Source organism: Beta vulgaris, chromosome 7 (assembly GCF_026745355.1).
Source record: "Beta vulgaris subsp. vulgaris cultivar EL10 chromosome 7, EL10.2, whole genome shotgun sequence".
NCBI lineage: Eukaryota > Viridiplantae > Streptophyta > Magnoliopsida > Caryophyllales > Amaranthaceae > Beta > Beta vulgaris.
Window position 1 is genome coordinate 13,660,569 of NC_079208.1, and position 18,419 is coordinate 13,678,987.

The 18,419-nt window shown below is 35.3% G+C and overlaps 1 protein-coding gene across 1 annotated transcript; it reads left to right on the forward strand.

The window, feature by feature from the left end:
- The first annotated feature begins 3,440 nt into the window (after window positions 1-3,440).
- Window positions 3,441-18,317, forward strand: LOC104908886 (pentatricopeptide repeat-containing protein At5g02830, chloroplastic). Its single transcript, XM_010698054.4, has 12 exons — window positions 3,441-4,121; window positions 4,610-4,697; window positions 6,406-6,610; window positions 11,751-11,858; window positions 12,470-12,634; window positions 12,794-13,387; window positions 13,933-13,998; window positions 14,079-14,159; window positions 14,396-14,493; window positions 15,315-15,522; window positions 17,427-17,487; window positions 17,684-18,317. Exons 1-12 carry the CDS (start codon window positions 3,533-3,535, stop codon window positions 18,013-18,015), a joined length of 2,595 nt encoding a protein of 864 aa, XP_010696356.1. The 5' UTR covers window positions 3,441-3,532; the 3' UTR covers window positions 18,016-18,317.
- Window positions 18,318-18,419: the final 102 nt, after the last annotated feature.

Sequence of the window (18,419 nt, forward strand, 5' to 3'; positions counted from 1 at the left end):
GCCTTAAAACGGTACCAGTAAAAATTATTCAACCCCTCCAAGGTGCTTTTGTTCCGATAGACTAATTCAAGATAATATTTCAATTGCCCATGAAGCATTCCATTCTTTCAGGAAAAAATCTGGGAAAGGAGGTTGGATTGCTATTAAATTAGACATGAAAAAGCTTATGGTCGGTTGAAATGGAAGTACATTATTTCTACTTTTAAAAAGTTGGCTTTTGTCCACAATGGCTGAGCTGGATCAACAACTACATTTCTTCTGCCTCCTTTTCAATGCTTGTTAATGGTATCCCTGACGATAGGTTCTTCCGCTCTAGACGCATAAGGCAGGGAGATCCGTTATCTCCGTACCTTTTTATTCTTTGTGCTGAGCTTCTGGCCAGGGAACTATCTGCGGCCAGTATGTCAAAATAAAAAGGGGTAGGGATCTCTATAGGACATTCTGGTGTTAGAATCCCTTTTTTTTTTTTTACCTTTGGAGACGACACGACACTATGATTTTTGTCAAAGCCAATGAGGATACCTGCAAACAGATAAAGGAGATTATGGACAAGTACTGCTTTAGGTGAGGGCAACTTGTGAACTATCACAAATTGACGATCCATGTTTCTAGGAATGTGACTTGTGAAGAAAAAGCGAATTTTAGTTCTATTTTAGCCATGGTAGAATCCTCCTCTTTGAGGGATTATTTAGGGTGCCCTATTATTGATCCTTCGGTTTCAAAAGAAATCTTTGGTTCAGTTCTTTTCATAACTATTAATCAATTACCAAAATGGAAGGTCAACTATCTTTCGCAAGCAGGCCACTAAAGCTAATCTGGCTACTAAAGCTAACTTCCAAATGCAAAGTTTTTCTCTCCCCAAGCCTATCCTTTCTAATCTAGACAAAACTTATTGCAATTTTTTTTGGAATAAGAACCCTGACAACAAAAGTGCAAACCTTATTAGCTGGGACAGAATATGTAAAACCAAAGCTAAAGGAGGGCCTGGGTTTCGTAGGGCTGAGCCTCATAATATGGCTTTACAAATGAAATTGCTTTGGAAACTGGTTAAAGGTCACCCTAGTCTATGGGTTGATCTTGTTAAGAAAAAAATATTGTAAGAAAAAAATCTATTCTCACTCATCAAGTTTCTAAAGTGGCTTCTTGGCATTGGAAAAGTGTAATACGACTTCGTGAGATTTTTGCTAAAGGCCTGAGATGGCACTTGTAGGGGTGAGCACAACCGGGTACTCGGTAGAATTTCATAGACCCGGACTCAGTGGGTATTAAAAATCTGGAATTGGAATTGAAATTGGTCAAATCGGGTCCTAAAGTTTTGGACTCAGACCCGGAACCGGTGGGTACCAGGTCCAGAGTTGGGTACCCAGTTGTAAGTTTAACAACATACTAAGATGGACCAATTGAGCTATAAAATTTTTTTAAAAAAATTAATGGGCCTAAAGGCCTACTAACTTCTAACTTTTTACTTAACAACTATTATCCTATTACCAATTCTATATGAGTATATGAAAAAAACCAATTCTAAGTACCGCGTACCCGGACCTAGACCCGCTCCAACCGGGTACCCAGAGCTAGAACCAGTCAAACTAGGTACCCACCAGGTACCGAGTACGACAAAATTCTACCCAAAATTAGAACTGGATGCAACTGGGTCCATTTTTTTGGACCCAGACCCGGACCTAGTTGGACCGGGACCGGGTCCGAACCCGGCGGGTCCATACCGGGACTGGTTCTGGATCTGGGTACCCGGAATTTCTGCTCACCCCTAGGCACTTGGGTGATGGTAGAAAAATCAATTTTTGGATGGATAATTGGGTGTTCCCTTACCCAGGCCACTTAGTAGTGTGGTATAGGTTAACAGTGGATCTATCAATTTGATGGTGGTTGATGTGATTATTCCTTACCTCTCTTGGGACCGCTCGAAACTCTGCTCCCTAGTCCCCTCTCATATACTTGATGCTATTTGCTCATTGTATACTCCTACTTCGGAGTGTGAAGATGAGGTTTTTTGGGGTCTTTCTCCTGATGGTGAGTACTCTGTAAAGACGGGGGCTCTTTTGATCCAAGGTGATTTTAATCATCACAATGAAGATGTGATTTTAAGTGGGTATGGAAATTGGATGTTCCTCCCAAAATTAAAAATTTCCTAAGGAAAGCATGTAATGATGGGCTTGCTACAAAATCTAGATTGGACAAAAGCCATGTTTTTCTTCCCCAACAATGTGAATTTTGTAATTTTCACTCTGAGTCCGCTACGCATCTCTTCTTTGAATGCCCATTCATGCAAGATATTTTGCAAAAGTTAAATGAGGATTTTAATTGCCCTTTGTTGCCTCATAATTGTATGCTAGGTCCTTTGTCTGTTTGTAAGACTCTGAAATATTGTTTGAAGGAGTCCTCTAAGGAACAAATACAAGCCTTTACTTTTGTCTGATGGTTTGTATGTTTATTTAGAAATAAGCTAATTTTTAACAATGAATCTATTACTTTTAGAAAAGCTAGTGTATCAGTATTCAAATTTGATGCTAACTGGTCGATAGTGAAGCAGGTTGGGAACACGGCTTCTTGTGCCTCCCCCCCCCCCGCCCCGGGGGTGTCCCCCTCCGTTTCTAGGCATAGGGTGGGGAAAATTCTTATTTGGGCTCCCCTCCGGCCTTATTTATAAAATTAAATTTTGATGGCTCAAAACTAGCAAATGGTAATGCTGCTTGTGGGTTTGTGTTAAGAGATTCTTATGGGAGTGTTCTTCTTGCAGGTGTCAAATATCTTGGCTCTTCAGTGTCCATTTTGCAAGATGAGGCTTGGGGACTTATTGAAGGCTTAAAGGGAGCCTCTTCTCTTAGTATTTCGAATCTTCTTGTGAAAGGGGATAATCTAGTTGTTGTTAATGCTACTCCCTCCGTTTCATTTTAACTGTTACACTTTGATATTTTACACTATTCACAAATTTCACTTTGACCATCATTTATGATTTACACGCGGATGAAAATATAGTCATGTGGATCTTGTTAGATTCATCATAACATTATTTTATTAATTATACGTTTAATAATTTTTACAAATACAAAACTAAATATATATGTCCTCAAAGTATAAGTGTGTAGATTAAAATGAGACAAAGGGAGTATTAAAAAGTAAAGGTCTACTCCATGGAAAATTAATAATATGATCTATAATGCAGGGATCATGATGTCAAACTTTACTCTGTATCATACTGGACACTACTTTAGGGAAGCTAACAAGGCGGCAGACTTAATGGCTCACAAGGGCCACAATTACTCTTCTCTTTTATACTAGTTTTTTCCATATTGTATTGATTTCTCCCTTATCATCCGAAAGAATGTTTTAGGTTGGTCCCCGGATTAATAGGGTCCTTCCTAAGTTTGTTTTCCATATTTTTTTAAAAAAAAAAAAAAAAAAATCGTTGGTCCTCAAATTTTGGCAAAAGAAAATTAAGAAAGCCACCTTACCTGCCATTTAAATTCAATCTTGTTTGTACAGAGTTTGCAAGTTCTTGAAGTTCGGTTTGAGTATGAGGAATCTAGTTACCATCACATCTTCTCCATCCTCCATTGTTGCCTCAACTCGTTACCATCACCACCATTTTTTAAGCCATAAACAATCTCCATTTCTTTCTCTTCACAACTTCATCTTCTTTTCTCTCTCTAAACCCACCTTCTTAACTCCATCTTCATCTTCATCTTCATCTTCATCTTCAACCTCTGCACCTCTTATTTCCCCACAATTATACCCACCAAACATCAATTCAACCAATGTTGATCTCACCCTTTACGCTGAAATTGCTTCAAAGCTCATTGAAGATGGGCGCTTTGAAGATTTTCGGATGATTGTTGAGATTGTATTGAGCTCTAATATTAGTGGGTCTTGTAAGTTCGGTAAATTGTTAAATTCGAAGGTTCTTGTTGCGGGCATTCTCGATGGAATTCGAGGAAGAAGGGTTAAGGTTGTTGTTGGATTATTGGACTGTTTGTCCCAACTTCATGTTGATGTTTTGTACATGTTTGATGGGTCATCTATGGAGTTGCTAAAAAGAGAGTGTTTCAAGATACTAGATTATGGCTATCTATACGACGCAGTTGAGCTGATGGAAGCATTGGCTGGTAATTTGTTATTATTTTTTCAGAAGTTGATTTTAATGTGCACCATATATTACATCGTTTCTTACTATGTAGAGTGTAGAATAGTACTTAAGGATTTGACATTGAATGTGGAGTTTTACATTTGACTAATGCATCAAGGGCGATTGCCTCTATTTTTTCAATCTTTGTTGGGTAGTTGAAGACATGAATTCCTGATATTTCGATTTTGTGTTCATGGAATTATGGTCATGTCATGTATTTCATGTTATGCTAACTAAAGGTTGGTATGTGCCGTTATGGAAATGGTTGTAGATCACTTAAGATAATTTCACTGGTTCAGTTTCTAAATGCATAGTATTATTAGTATAGTAAGTAGTATCTCATAACCTTGAGCTGCTTGTTGCCTTCCAAAATGGTTGTGAAAATCATGATTTGGCTCTCTTGGAGCGTGCTTAAGTAGGTCTAATCTTGTGACTTCTTTTAATATGTGAACATTATATTGAATCCAGGTTTCCAATTCTCTATCAAAGACTTGATAAGGCCCAGTGATATGATAAGAATATCTGTCAACAAACGTTGCCCTAGCTTGGCCGTAAGGTACTGATGTTGTGCGACTTTGGTAATTTAGTTTTCTTTCATGACATCTTAATAGAGAATTCTGTATCACATCAGTCCTGTATGACTGTATCTTTTGTTTAGAATCAAGTTTTCATTTAATATTGCTTAATCTTCTAGCACTAATACATTGTTTGGATAGCAATGGTGGATTGGAAGGGAAGGCGAATGAAGGGGGAGGAAAGGATTTTTTTTATAGGGTAATGATATAGGGCTACATATAAGCATTAAATACATTTCTTTAAATGGAAACAGTTTAAGAATTCAAGAAACATTTTCACATCAATTGAGGTAATAAATGCTTGATTCAATATTTTATTTCCATTTTAAGCACCTTATACCTAGCCCTAAGGGCTATGTATATCATTTTCCTTTTTTATATGGGGGGGGGGACTGTATCTTTTGTATCTTTTGTGATGTAGGGATCATGATGTCAAACTTTACTCTGTATCATTTTTCTTCCAAATCTTTCCATCATTGGAAGAATTTTGTCTATTGAGAGGGGAGGATAAATAAATTATTCCAATTCCCTTCCCAATATTCTGTACAAGGGAAAATGTATCACTCCCTTTCACTTCAAATTCCCCTATTTAAAAAACTATTAATAATGATGTTCATCTGGGTTGGCATAACTCCATTGTTGTGCAATCATCACATAGTGAGGCCCTAAAATCATATGCCTTCATTTTGTAACTCCCTTAGTACAGTAGAAAAGAGACTCGTTAGATGTCAGAATTTATGTTATTAGAATGTGCATCTACTTTTTCCAGTCTAATCCAAAATAGTGCTAAAGCCAAAATATCCCTATATTTTTCTGAAAGGTGGGATGATTTCAGATTTGTGAGCTAGATACTGTCAGAAAGTTCTGTTTCATCTTGGCTCCATTTGCTTCGTATAAATTTTTGTCGTAACTATTTTTAATACAATTCATTCGACTGGGAAAATTCAAAAAAATACATCCTTTTGGAGGATGTAAAAAGCTAGCGTAGGCCCTTCTATTATTATATCATGTATACTGTTAACTGTAGGGGAAACTAAACCTTTTATCTTCTACAATGAAGATGGTATTCTCTTTATGAGGAAACAGAAAAAAATTGTTTTTCCAAGCAAAACGTATTGCATGATGGTATTCTCTTTATGAGGAAACAGAAAAAAATTGTTTTTCCAAGCAAAACGTATTGCATGATAAATTAACGAAAATTGGAAAAGATGTATAAATAGATGAAGAAAGAAAATGAACATGTAATCCTTTTGTACATCATTTTTTTTGCTGACCTACGAACATAAGTTACATAACTCATGTACAGCTGGGCTCTCCACATGTTAGGAGTGGAATTATATACTATTGCTGCTTTAGTGCACTTGTTATCTTAGTTCTGTAATCATGGAAATAGTGTTGGTTTCCTGTTAGGCCCCTTAGCATAGCTCATGATCCAAAGGTATAAGGATGTTTGTCTTTAGATTTGTGACTTTGATATTATGATTGGTTACTTTTAGCTTTATGTAATATTTGGCCTAATATGTATTGAGAATTATGAAGTTCTGTTCTGCGAGCAAGTTCTTACAGATCTCCTGTAGACCGATTTTCTTTTCAATTCATTTTTAGGATTTGGTTCCCAATCCACGGCTATGGCTACACAGTAAAAAGTCTTTCCTTTTCAACCAGTGTATATAAACTAAAATTTGGCAGGTATGCGTGTCTCCTTCCGCATCCAGAGATAATGTTTTGTACGATAATTAAGGAATTTGGAAAGAGTTCAGATCTGGTATCTGCTGTAAAAGTATTTGAAGCATCCAAACAGAAGCTGAGTGGTCATAACATGTATGTCTACCGCACTATTATTGATGTTTGTGGCTTATGTGGTGACTGCATCAAATCCAGGTTGATCTATGAGGTAGCTTCTTTGACAGATTTATTTGGATAATTTTCTGTTATGTGCCTTTCATTAATGGCATAACTTACAAAGATAAACTTGCATGTGCTTTTGACTAGAGAAATGGTGCAGATTGATAAGCACGTTTTGGTTCCATTCTTTTAATGGTTTTTAATTACTGCCTAAAATGTGTGGGTGTGTCAAACTATCAGCATGCTTAATTCCTATTTGTTTTGGTTTGGGTTTAGCGTAATGCACTCTTTGTAAAGCCTGCTTTGAGCAGTAAAATAAGAATAAATATTTGGTGGTCACTCAACTAAAAGAAGCTTCTTTGAACTGTAACGAAACAAAAAACACTTAATTAATATAAAGAGGAAGTTATTCTATTGATGATGTATGGTGTTCATTTTCAAAACCATAATTGCCCCAATCATGTTTCTGATAGGAGTTATCAAGAGTATGAAAATGGAGAGGGAGATTTGAATCTATGAGCTTCAGCAGAGTAACCTAGTATTTGCTAGACCAGAGTTTGCCATTAACTTACATATGCAAGCCCCCCATACTCTTAGAAGACTTAGAAGGCCTCTATTTCTTGAAATGAATATTGCAGGTTGCTTAAAATAGGCACCAACCTATCTATTTGTGGATCAATGATATAGGACTAAAGAGCTATGTGTTAGGAAATGCTGAGAATTTAACTTCTCAAGAGAGTTTGACAACTGAAGACCATTTGGTCAGTGCCTCAGTGACACCCCCAAGATCTGATCTGATCTGAACTTATTTTTTCTGATCTGATCTGATCTGAACTGATCTGATCTGATTTACAAGATCTTATCTTTTATAAAATATATTATTACTATTATATTATTACTTTGTAAATCATTATTATGCAATACATTATAAGATCCTTTTTATAGTATTACTATTATTATCATTTTATTTCTATTACAACTTTTACACAACTTTTATTATTATTAATAATAATTATTATTATCATTATTATAAGAACAACAATAATAATTATAATCATAATAATTATTATTATTACTAAAAATAATTATATAACTCAAGTCATTAATTTATAAGAGCACTTATACAATGTTTCACACTTTTCCTTTAAAAAAAATTTCACACTTGAGAAGTCGGCAAACTCAACTCTTTTTTTCCATATAAAATAAAATAAGATATACAAACAACTATGACTTGAGCAAAAAAGAAAGAAATATTGTGCAACTTCAAATAGCTAGAGAGATTTGGAATTCGGTAGGAAGAGGTATACCGAATCTAAATTTATAATTTGTATCTCACACTTAGCATATTTTGAAATGTAATCCGAACTTAGTAGTTTCGTTGTCATGAATTTGAGATATCATATTTTATATACTTCTTATTTTTGCGTCAATCTTATGTTCTTAACATGTGGCTTTTAATTTTTTATTATTTAATAACAAAATAACTTAATATAATGATAACAATGACATTTAGAATGGTAACAACAAGATTAATAATAATTACCAATATCAATAAGTACAACAACAACAACAACAATAATAATTCTTTTGAACAAATGTACTAGTAAATAATAATACTCCCTTTGTATTTTTTTTATCTTTCTCACTTAGAATCTTGACACTATTCACAATTAGATAGAATCTTTTAGATTTTTCTCAATATATAAGAAAAAATATAGTCATGTGGGGTCTTGTTTGATTCGTCTCAATGAGTACTTTATTAATATTCAATTATTATAATTTTTACTAATATGTAATGAAAGATATTTAATAATAATAATGAGTTTTTAAATATAAGCATGATCTGATCTGATCTGATCTGATCTGGTATGATCTGATCGGATCTGATCTGATCTGAACTTATTTTTTCTGATCTGATCTGAACTTATTTTTTCTGATCTGATCTGATCTGATCTGATTAGATCTGAAATAAGCAAAATTAAGGTGAACTGAACATAGCCTAAATCCTGATAACAATTCTGAGAAATCTGAAAATTGATATGTGATATGTTATTGGAAGGTAAAAGGCACTTGCCACTTTTCACGATTAAGCGAATGGGAAGCTCCCAGATCCACAATTTGCAAGTAGAGGTGTGGGATTGGAAAAAGGATAATTTGGTAAGTGAGGTTATTCTATCCACAAAAGGTATGCAGTCATGAAAACTTCATAACAACACAGCTTGGAAGAAACACATAGGGGCTGTTTAAATGAGGATAATCACGAAAGGGAAAGGGAATCATGGACCTCAATTACCTTTGTAAGTGTTTGGTTGAGGGTAGTCAAGAAAGAGCTAATCTTAGAAGTATCCTAAGAATTTTGCAGAATTATTACTCCCTTTCTTCATAGATCTTTCCACTTGAAACTGATACAGTTCAGAAAAAACTTTGACAATCAAGTGTACTTTAGAAAACAAATCTAGTAACATATTAAAATCATTATACCTTTTGACAAATTGACAGTCAAAGATTGACCACCAAAAAATTGAGTAGAATTAATTTTAAGGAATGCTAGAATTGCCAACGACCAATCCACCACTCAAGAATTCAAACTTACTTGGATGACACCACAAATGTTTTGGGGCCAAATTGTTCAGCAATGGTACTTGCATCATAAAACCAAGTTACATAGTCGTGTGCATAAAAAACTTTTCAAAAAGTGGTTTAGTTCAAAATAAATACTATAAGTGTCTTGTTGGTTCGTTAAATTAGTATGTAGAGCTCAAAATTTAACTTTGAAATCTGAAAAACTGATCATGATGATTCAAAGAGTCATTTTGTTGCTAGGTTTCCCCTTTCTTAGATGTTAGATTTGCCATTTTGGCTTCCGCAAAGGATTCACCATCATCATTGCCGAGTGACCAACTTGCCTAATGAAGCTTAGGAGAGGAAATGGAAACCCGTGATGCCCATGAAAATTTTCAAGGGGCGGGAGGAGGCTTCCTCAAGATAGATTTTTTAGTATTAAGGTCGTGCACCCTTAAACCTTCATGTCTTTGAAGTAAAAAATACATTCAAGATGAAGTTGTGGTAATTGAGAGTGGTAAAAATGAGCTCGAGGTGCCAAGTAATATGTTGGTAGAGGGTTTGGAGACTACAAGCAATATTACATCTGCAAGTTCTTCCTTAAAGGTTGAAGAAGTGATGTCTTAAAAAAAATTCAAGCCAAGAAGGAAAACTCATACTTCAGGCAAGATGCTCTAAAACTGCACGTTTGAAGACTCGCTAAACAAGGAAAGGTTTTGGATGTAAGTTTTGAACTCTTAGGAAGACAAAAACATTAATCCCCCACCATCGGGGTTCTCTAATAGACCAAGGATAAAGATTGCTTTTGTTTCATGTAATTGTATATGTATTAAAGAACGAGTCTAAATTTTATGATTTGAACTTTGAAGACTATATACATTTCATACTCTATTATTTACAATGTTTTCAGAAAAAGGTTGCTTACATTCCATACAACCAAACATAACCTCAACTCCACAAACCATAAAAATGTATAAATCGTGAAATGACATGTCTTTGATGGAATTAGGAGACGTAGAGTATGACCAAGAAGGTTAAAAAGAAAAAATCAAGAGTGACCAAGGCGCCCAAGCCCATAATGATGAAATCATAATAGTTATATATTGTTACTTCATAAAGTACCAGTAAAAAATATGTTGCCGATGTCCGCCATTGATACTAACACATCAGGTCTAGCCCGACCATAATTTTTTAATAAAATTTGTTGCTCAAACCTGCTTTTCTAGCACGCCAAATGGGCTAGGCTTAGCAATCCTTCTCATTCATGAACAACAGTATTAGAAAATGACCTTATCAAAAGTGATAATACAAAAAATCTCTATTTATATACATATATATGTATATTTCACAGATTAATTTTTCTTCTAAATGTATAGAAGGTAGTGGTATCCAATTATCTATTAAAATACAAACCTAGGACTTACAGAAATTAAGGTTGTAGATGCATTTTACTAAACAATGAACTATGGAAATATTTCAATCTGCTTTTGTCTTTAGATTATGTCACCTCCCAAGATTTAAGAGTTCCAATAATATAGCAGCAACACAATGCCAAATCATTATTCTCAAAAGATGGGGATAACTACGTGAAGTAAGAACATAGCTCATTTTATCGTTCACACGCAGTCTTCTTCCTCCATTTATCTATATCCAGTGCTATGTGCTCATGCAAACCCATTTTCCACATATCTTTTTATTTTCTTCCATCCAAGTTATCTTTGGTCTTCCTCATGTGAAATCAGCATAATCCCAAATCTATGCTTGTTGACTTGTATGTGTGTAACTTAAAATACTTGGTTCTCCTTTATCTAATTTTTAATTTCAACATCCTTAGAATATCTTCATTTTGTCTATCAGGGTGTTATTACACATCCATCTCTAACATACACATACTTGCTATGCCTGCCCTTTTAATACAATCCTTCCTTCATGCGTAGCATTTTGACCCATATAATAATACTAGTCTATAGTTCATTCTACATAGTATCCCCCTTAACCTTTGATATGCGCTATGGTCACACAATATCCAGTTGATGCTCTCCATTTGAGCCACCTAAACTTAATCCTACTAGTCACATCTTAGCTAATATTTTCTTTCCTCCAGAAATCAACCCAAGGTACTTAACACACTCACGTAGATTCTTACCATATCGTGTCACTACAGCCTCGTTTGAGTTCCTTCTAGTACTATATAAACACACAATCACCTAGGAGTTTCAATTATGAGTGAGGAAAATAGATGATATCAGCATTCAAAAGTTTCTAATTGAAGTCAGTTGCAGTGGAAACTAATGGAGCGGATCAAGGAAACAAAAATTGCTCATGTGTTCGACTTCAAGGAGTGGAGTCCTTGAGTTGGATGCAATAAAAAATTGGGGGATGTGGAAGCAAACAAGAAAAAGATAAAAAGAAAAGCAATCAAATAAAAAAGGGAAAAGGAAATAGGTGTCCAGGCATGTAGCTTTTCCCTTGGGTATGCTGTATTCAGTTCTTGTTATTCAGATCAAAAATCATTAACTCGAACATGTAAAACGTTTGAGGATTGTATGGCATTCCATATTTTTATGCTATTCTCTAATATGATTTTGTTGTCCTTGTTTTCTGATGCTTCTTTGTAATTACTGCAGGATCTACTGGTGCAGAAAGTTACCCCAAATATCTATGTTTTCAACAGTCTCATGAATGTAAATGCCCATGACTTGACTTACACAATGGAAGTCTACAAGCACATGCAAGTAATGTCCCATCTCAAGTAGCATCTATTTCCTGCAACAAAATACTATAGCTGCTTGAACATTTTACGAAGATCTACATGAACCAAATTACTTTACTAACAGACGTTGCTAGCCTTTCATTTCCCCTGCTGAGATGTCAATTTTTGGTCAATATGAACACGCCAATAATCATTTTAATAAGAAACAGTTTTCTCAATTTGGTGTAGCAAAGTTAACATGGGTAAAAGTTCTTCTGTTTATACTTTATAACAACGGAGATATCCCAATGTATATCTTGCTGTGTGGAAAGTATAAATTAAGTAGCTTTAACTATAACCAGTCAAAACCAGTCGATAGGCCAGAGAATTTGTTCTATGATATTATCCTAGACATCGCTCCTTTTTGCACCATTATGCAAAATATATGTTGGTGATTTGTTTTTATTACTAAAGCAAACTGCCAGAAATATTAAAACAAAAAATCTTTACACATTTCTTCCAAGGTACAGGTCAACTTTTGAGGGTTTTGTACATATTATAACAAGCAGAGTATTGTTTCCATTTCATATATGAGTATGTTTTGGTTCTATACTCATCATATTCTCGTAGTCTCTTATGCTTTCTTTCATCCAGAATATAGGCATTGTGGCAGATATGACTTCTTACAACATCCTTCTGAAGGCTTGTTGTCTGTCGGAAAGAGTTGACTTGGCTCAGGACATTTACAGAGAGGTCCAGCACATGGAATCAACTGGAGCACTTAAAATAGATGTTTTCACTTACAGCACTATTATAAAGGTATTTTTCTCATGCCCTTTGCGTACTTCCTTAATGCTTCAGTTTTGTTGCACTATTTATTTGGTCATGGAATTTCTCTTTTGATGTTGTCGGAATTCAGAATGCAATTATGCTGTTTAGTTGGCGTAGTTTATTTCAACAAGTGCATGAATTTTGCAGGTTTTTGCAGATGCAAAACTGTGGCAAATGGCTATCAAAATCAAAGAGGATATGCTATCAGCTGGTGTTACTCCGAATACAATTACATGGTCTTCGTTGATCAGTGCATGTGCCAATGCAGGTCTTGTTGATCAGGCAACTCAGCTATTTGAAGAGATGCTAATGGCTGGTTGTGAACCTAATTCACAATGCTTTAATACACTTCTTCATGCCTGTGTGGAAGGATGTCAGTATGATCGAGCATTTCGTCTTTTCAACACCTGGAAGAGTAGTGGTTCTCCAGAAAATTCCGCTGAAATTTCTAGTACCAATGAAGAAGGGATTTCACATGCTCCGTATACTGATGAAAGTTCCATAACAAATACACCACACATCGTGACTGCGTCACACCATCTGAGCCTTGCTAAGAGTATTCCATTTAGACCCACAGTTACCACGTACAATATACTTTTGAAGGCTTGTGGTACTGACTTTTACCGAGCAAGAGGTCTAATGGATGAAATGAGATCAATGGGTCTTTCACCAAATCACATCAGCTTTTCGATATTGATCGACATTTCTGGGGGAGCAGGAAATGTAGAGGGGGCCTTGCAGGTAAGAAAATGCCACTAATCTTTGCCATTATTTTGGTTGATGTGGGGTTTAAACTGAGACGTACTTCACTTGCTGAGTGCTTTTATTTTAACAAAAAAATAAGTATTGTAAGTTGGAAAAAATTCCATGTTTCACAACTTCCTACATGTTTAAGTTAATGAAATGATGTTTTCCTTGCGTTGCTGAGTATGGAGTTCTTATGTAGTTGGTTTCGTCCTCATTATTAATATTTCGCCTGAAGCATAATTTAAAATTCTGCTATGCATCAAAGATTGTCCTTAATTTTACAAATAATAAGCATTAAGCACTATGAGAAAACTTAAGATGCAAAATAAATTATTGGTAAGAAGCTAGGCTTTCTAACTTTATTGCTCGACTCAAATACATATTCCAGTGACCCAATCACTTGATTGTCTCTTTAATTATGCCAGTTTGCTCCCTGGAGAAGGAGAGATATCACAATGCTTCTTTGCTTCTTTTCTTGATAAGCATTCTTCATCAATATATGCAAATAACTTCATCCCTTTATCTTACTACCCTTGCAGCTATTAAAAACCATGGTTGATTCTGGAATTAGGCTTGACGTTGTTGCTTATACAACTGCTATAAAGGTCTGCTTCTTTCACCTTGTAATAAATATCAAGATGAGCTTGAATCTAGTAGTTATTGTGTTTCACCTAATGACGTGCAGGTTTGTGTCGAAAGTAAAAACCTGAATATGGCATTTTCATTATTCTCAGAAATGAAGAGACACCGTATTAAACCAAATTTGGTGAGTATGAACCATGAAGGATTAGAAGCTAGCTATTACTTTATTTTGGATTCTCTGCAATTTGATATTCAGCGGTGCTATTGCTGGAGAAGTTTGGCAGGTCCTATGTTTATTCATGTATTCCTTATGCACAGATGAGTTCTTCAGCCACTTGAAGGATCATGTTGACTTGTTGAGTTTGTAAATGCCATTCATGCTGTTAATATGTTATGATGAGTAAAGTATGTTTATATCAGGTGACATATAACACTCTTTTGAGAGCCCGTAGTAAATATGGTTCTCTACAAGAAGTTCAGCAATGCCTGGCTATATACCAAGACATGCGGAGAGCAGGGTGAGTTCTAAGATTTTCAGCGTCTTAGATTTTGTTCTTAAATATCCATGTCCTGAGTCATCATGAAGACTTGTTGATTGTAGCTTTTGAAATATCATAAGCACTTCCTTGCTACAAGGATTTTATTTTTGTCTCTTGTTTTCTACTAGTTCTGGAAACGAATTACATTGCTACTGAGATCTGTCAGGGCATCAACTGTTATCATCTAGTTAGATTCGGTTTCTGGTGTTGCAAACAATGTTTTTCCTAGTTGTCCGAGCTTTTACTAAAGCATGTATGTCAGAATGAGGTGTCAAGTGTTCATACTTCATACACATGTATGTCAGAATGTCAAATATGTCATTTAAGACACATGTACTTGATGAATTGAGGAGTTGGACTAAAGCATCGGCATCATATTAACTCACTGCTCCTTTTGTTTGTTGTGATCATGAGTGGTCCTAAGATTATTCTGGTTTAAATGTATGTAACTTAATGAGCACCAACCTCTGCATACAATCATTTACAAGATAACAATTCCTAAGCTGAACGAATTGGTCTCATTGGGTCTAAACAAATTTATCGACCATACATTATATTTTGCTCGCAATGGAAGGCAGTGTTAATCTGTTTATTGTTAGTCTCCTGCAGCTTTTGTGTAATGATTGGGGAAATAGGTTCAATCATGCAAGATGCTCTTCATAAAGATTCATATGCAATCATGTTCAAAAATAATAGTGGACTCCGTCTTGATTTTGGATAGATTCTTCCACAGCATGTCTTGGTTTTGATAAAATAAGATCTGCTCGCATCCTTTTGATGTTTCAATTTTTTTTCCATAGGTACAAACCCAATGACTATTATCTAAAACTACTGGTTGAAGAATGGTGTGAAGGGGTAATACAAGAAAACAATCAGAAAGGACAATCTAATTCACGCAACAAGGCCAACTTACGGGAAATGCGAAGTCTGCTTCTTGAAAGAGTAGCAATGCATTTACGCAAGAATACTGCCAAAAGCCTAGCAGTTGATATTCAGGGCCTCACAAAGGTATCTTAATGAAAAAACACCTAAAAAGTTAATTCAACGGTGTGTTCCTTTTACCTGAAATTCACTTCTATGGACTTATTCAAACTAGACTCAATTTATCAGTACCTATTGGAACTTATCATAACTTATTTGAAGTCGAACTTATTAGAACTTGTTGAGTTGTTATTCTTGTGAACTGAATTTGGGTAGCCTTTGTTGGAACTTATTGGAAATTATTTGATCTTATTGGAAGTTATTCAAACTTACTTGATCTTATTGGAACTTATAGACACTTGTTTGAACTGTGAACTAATCTGAACCTATTCAAACTTGTACTTCTTTCGTTTCTTTTTAATCTACATATTATGCACTTTACACTATTTGCGTATTCCCTCTAGCCCAGAATATCAGGGCATGTAGTTTTAAATGATAAGTTGTTGTTTGGTTATCAGTTGTTATTTGTTTGAAAAGGTAGATGTGATAGGAGTAGTATAATCTTATTTGGTAAGAGTGTGGGCCAATGTTTAGAGTTAGTAGGTAGTAGGAGTGTTATTATTTTATTTTGAGGAGAGTGTATGTCAATGGTTAAAATGTACAAAGATTAAACTAATAGTGGGTCATATCCAAAAATAGAAGTATAAGGAGTAATTTGGGATGGAGGGAGTACTTTACAGTTATCATTCGTAGTAGTTTATACATAAGGAAAACTATAGTCTTCGAAATATTAACTTTTTTTTTATTCGGTAATTTACTGGCCCAAGTAGGCTCAGCCCTCATGAGTTAAGGGGATCCCGACCTATAAGGAAACTTCCTGAAAACTGGGTATTTATACCCAGAAGCAAATATCCACACAAACCATGAGGTTGGGAGGTGGGAGCTCCAACCATTGGGCTCCCACATGAATCTCAATTATTTACATTTTATGATTTTAACCTATTCATAATTAAAGATACACATGATTAATGTTGTGTGGTGAAGTATGAAAAGTCAAACTGATGTAGTATTTCCTAAAAAAAATGATTTTGGGTGAAAAGAACACATCTTCGATGGGATATGGTTCATTCTTTTTACGATTTTTGTAAAGGATAATAAAGCAATATATTCTTCTTATTTTATCTATGAACCCAACTACAACTATATGAGATAAGACTGTTTGGTTTCTGAATCTTTTAATTAGCCTAATCTATACTTGCATTGGTAGCATAAGATAGGCTTTTAAAACCTATTAGAATCTGTACATTGAATTTCTACCTTACTGGTGATATGAAGGTTTCTATATTATGTTTGGGTTCTCAATTCATCATCAAGAAATGGTTCATTACAAATCGATGTTGTAAAAGGAGAGGTATAGATATTGGGACTTGAGATGCTTACCTAACCGTCCCTACAGCCCCATAAATGTGGAGGAAAAAGGCCCATACAAAAACAAGTGCTGAATCTTTAAACTGATTCTGGCAAAGTTATACTTTGGAGCTTGTCCGTCTTCATTAACTCACCACGCCAGTCTAGGATATCATTTAATGACATAGACTCTATGACCACATTGGTTTCTTGAATGAAACTTTAACACTTGAAAGTACCAAGTAAGAATACTAAACAACAGCAAAGTTGGTTAGCATGTTTAGAGGACACTGGGAATATTGAGGCTTCTCTTGGAAATGAGGACATTGTGTCCTTGTAGTCTTCGAAATGCAATTGTGACTACTTGATGTGCAATTGTCTCCGCAATAATCCTTTATTGGGAGCTTCAAGCGTGATCCCGTGGAAGTAGGCAGGACAAGGTCCACAGTTATGTAGGAATTCATACAATTTACCCATTGAAATTTTACACAGTGCACTGTTCTTATTTTGATCTGCTTCCACTAATTGCTCGAGCCACGAGTTCATTTCCTTTTCTCTAATGGAATTTTTCCACGTATGTGCAGATAGAAGCCCGGCTGGTAGTTCTTGCTGCTTTACGTATGATTAAAGAAAATTACAGAGCAGGTATGGACTATGATATCTTATCTGTTATGCTCTTTTGAAGGTGTATTTCCAAACTAGAAGCATAATACTATAAGTATAGACTAATAGGTTACACGCATGAAATGGTTGTGGGCTGTATATATTATCATTTGTGTTCAGTTTTGTTTGTCTTACATGCTATCCTTCACTAGTATCAAATTCTTCTATCTCATTGCAGGTTGTTCAATAAACGATGATCTTATAGTAATAATAGGTATCACAAAAGTAGGTGCAGACTCTGTGGTGAAAGAGGCAATAATAAAACTTCTGAACCAGGAACTAGGGCTTGAAATTGTTGCAGGAAAACCAAGTTTGACAGTTGACGGGACAATAGATAAAAAAGGCACGTCTAATTCAGTCTTGAAATCAAGAAGTGTTCTTGAAAAAAGTGAATTTCCTTATAGTCTTGACACTCCGGCTCGACGACCAGCAGTATTACAAAGGCTATTGGTCACAAAGAAGTCGCTGAGTCATTGGTTACGAAAACCAGATACTGCCACTAGGTGTTGATTGCACATGTAGATTATTTCATACTGTAATAATTCTAACCACAAAGTATACATATCACCTCATATAGCCAGTATGTAAATGGATTACAAAGGCTATTGGTCACAAAGAAAACCAGATGCTGCCACTAGGTCTTGATTGCACATGTAGATTATTTCATACTGTAATAATTGTAACTACAGAAGTATACTTATCATGATCTCATGTATCCTGTTATCTAAATGAATAAGCTGAGCCTTGTAATAAACACTGAGATTCCAATAAATGAAAATGTTGGGGACCTAGTGTTCTCAGTTCCTTCAGTATATTAGTTCATGCGCAAATTCTACTGTATACCCAAGTACACCCCATGCTTTTCTGGGCAGTGCGTGCATCTCAATTCTCCGATCTCCAATGCCAAGTGTGTG